Source organism: Mesitornis unicolor, unplaced genomic scaffold, assembly GCF_000695765.1.
Source record: "Mesitornis unicolor isolate BGI_N332 unplaced genomic scaffold, ASM69576v1 scaffold23896, whole genome shotgun sequence".
NCBI classification, from domain to species: domain Eukaryota; kingdom Metazoa; phylum Chordata; class Aves; order Mesitornithiformes; family Mesitornithidae; genus Mesitornis; species Mesitornis unicolor.
In genome coordinates, this window is record NW_010193285.1 from 14,184 (window position 1) to 16,270 (window position 2,087).

At 45.2% G+C, this 2,087-nt stretch overlaps 1 protein-coding gene across 1 annotated transcript in view; it reads right to left on the minus strand.

The window, feature by feature from the left end:
* The window catches only part of MLF1 (myeloid leukemia factor 1), a 13,487-nt gene extending 11,407 nt beyond the window's left edge, over positions 1-2,080 (minus strand). The window contains exon 1 of the mRNA XM_010187412.1: positions 2,008-2,080. Coding sequence (XP_010185714.1) covers positions 2,008-2,054 — 47 coding nt within the window. The 5' untranslated portion in view covers positions 2,055-2,080. The remainder of the gene's footprint in view (positions 1-2,007) is intronic.
* Between the last annotated feature and the right edge of the window lie 7 nt (positions 2,081-2,087).

The following is a 2,087-nucleotide window of genomic DNA, read 5'->3' on the forward strand; positions in this document are numbered from 1 at the left end:
TTTACGGTGTAAAAGTACAATGTTACTCCTTATTTCAGTGTATGTTGTGGCTCAGTTGAAAATCAGTGTCCTAGAACAAAAAAATCAGCTTATTAATTTTGAAAACTGTACTTTATATTAGATACGGTTCTTTTCCTTCGGAAGTTATGCAAGCCTTAAGTTGCAGAATGACACTGGACGTAACACCTGGAGCAATAAAGCAAAAGCTGTGTATTGCCAGATTAAAAACAGAAGCCAACTGCACTTGGCAGAGGAGATGCAACCTCTGCACTTGTCCGGGCTGTGAGGGATGAAACTCCCCGGGCCTGGGCAGCATTTTGGCTGAGTGACCGGTGCTTCCTCGGGACAGCTGCGTGCAGATGGAGACGTCGTTTCTCTTAACCCAGGCACTATTTCCAGTTCAGCAGTCAAAAAACCCTCTCCTTGTGAGGCAGCAGAAGCCTATTATTACACGGTTTTGGAAGCTAATCTTATCTGAAGCAATAAGCGCATTTCCTTAACTATATGCAAAACAGATTTGCAAGGGCAGTGCCAAGAAAATGAATCTTAATATGCATCTCTCATCTCTTTCACACACACTCCCTTCCTCTATCTTCTGCAATCTTTTTTCTCTACAAACTGCATCAGCAACTACAATAAAAATGAATAAACAAAATCAAGAGGAAAGCAACTTGCAGTTCAAAAGCATGCTACAAATTACTACAAGCAAGACTTAATTTCCATTATTATCATTTTAATTTCATGCAGAGGATTTGCATAGTGAACTTTTCTGCATAGCATATCCTGCCTATAACTGACAAGTTGTTATAATAATGTGCGTATTCCTAGAAATCAAGTGTTTTAATCCATCCTGCAGCTTTAGGAGCTATTCCACTGCTAGGAAGGTGCTTTTGCAGCTACTCAGTAGGTTCTCCTTTAAGAGGTACAAACGCAGCCCCAGCTAGAATATCCCGTCACTAAGATACAGTCAACAAACCCACATCACAGGGCCTGACCCTTCCTCGTCCACTCACCAGCATTATTACCCCTTAATCTTTGCTAGTAATTAAGGTCTGCATAGTAAGGATCACATTTTTAGATAAAATATAATCATTCAGGCTCCTCCAATCCCACTCTTACCCGCTACAGATTACAGTTTCTGATAAAAGACATAAATTTGGGCCACATTTGATACTTCAGCAGTTTGGGCTGTCCCAGTGCTCTAGGGGACCATTTACACGCACACATTTAGGTTCCAGTGGCAAAGGAAGATTCCCATGGGAAATAAACTGATTTTAGGGTTGAACACACAGGGACACTCTACCCCAAGCATTAGCATTGCACTCATGGCATAGAAACAACAAAAAAACCCGAATTTACTGAGCTAAAGCATCAGCATCCACTCAGGAAATCAGTAGAAGGCAACAGACAGTTTACCTTTATTGATCTCACACACACGTTTGAAAAGTTTTAATGCAAGAACACCTGGGGTTATGTTTAGCATATGCATTGCCAAGAGTTCAGAAACAGCCTGTGGCAAACAAATAAAAACAAAATCCAGGAAAGTCAGAACATTCAGCACTTGTCCAGTTTTTAAGAAACCTAAAAAAAACCCAAAATCAAGAAACTCAAACCAACCGAGCTGAAGATTTCTTCTCACGAGATACCATTACAAAATTACGATTAAGTTCTCCACTGCGCTATGAGACGGCAGATTACAAGCAGTGCTGAAGAGGGGAGCAAGGGACAGGACTCTCGTATTTAAAAATCACCGGCAGCAATTTAACCCCGACACAGCCGTTTGTTTCAGGTAACGAGAGGAGCGCGGCTGAGACCTACACAGACCCGCATCCTCCGGGGGAACAAGAACCTCGAAGCCCTCCCTCAGCCGACGGCCAAGGAGCTCAGCGGTCTCCCGGCCACCTCAGACCCACCCCGACCGGCCCGTCACAGACGCCAGCCCCAGAGCGCTGGGACCCCAGGGACTGGCTCCCTGGGGCAAAGGAGGGCCCTGGCCAGGCCCCTCACCGGAAGAAAGGGTCCTCCTCGAAGCAGCGCCCCAGACCCCCGAACATGGCGGCAGCTCCCCGGTGAAGTGAGCGCCACCG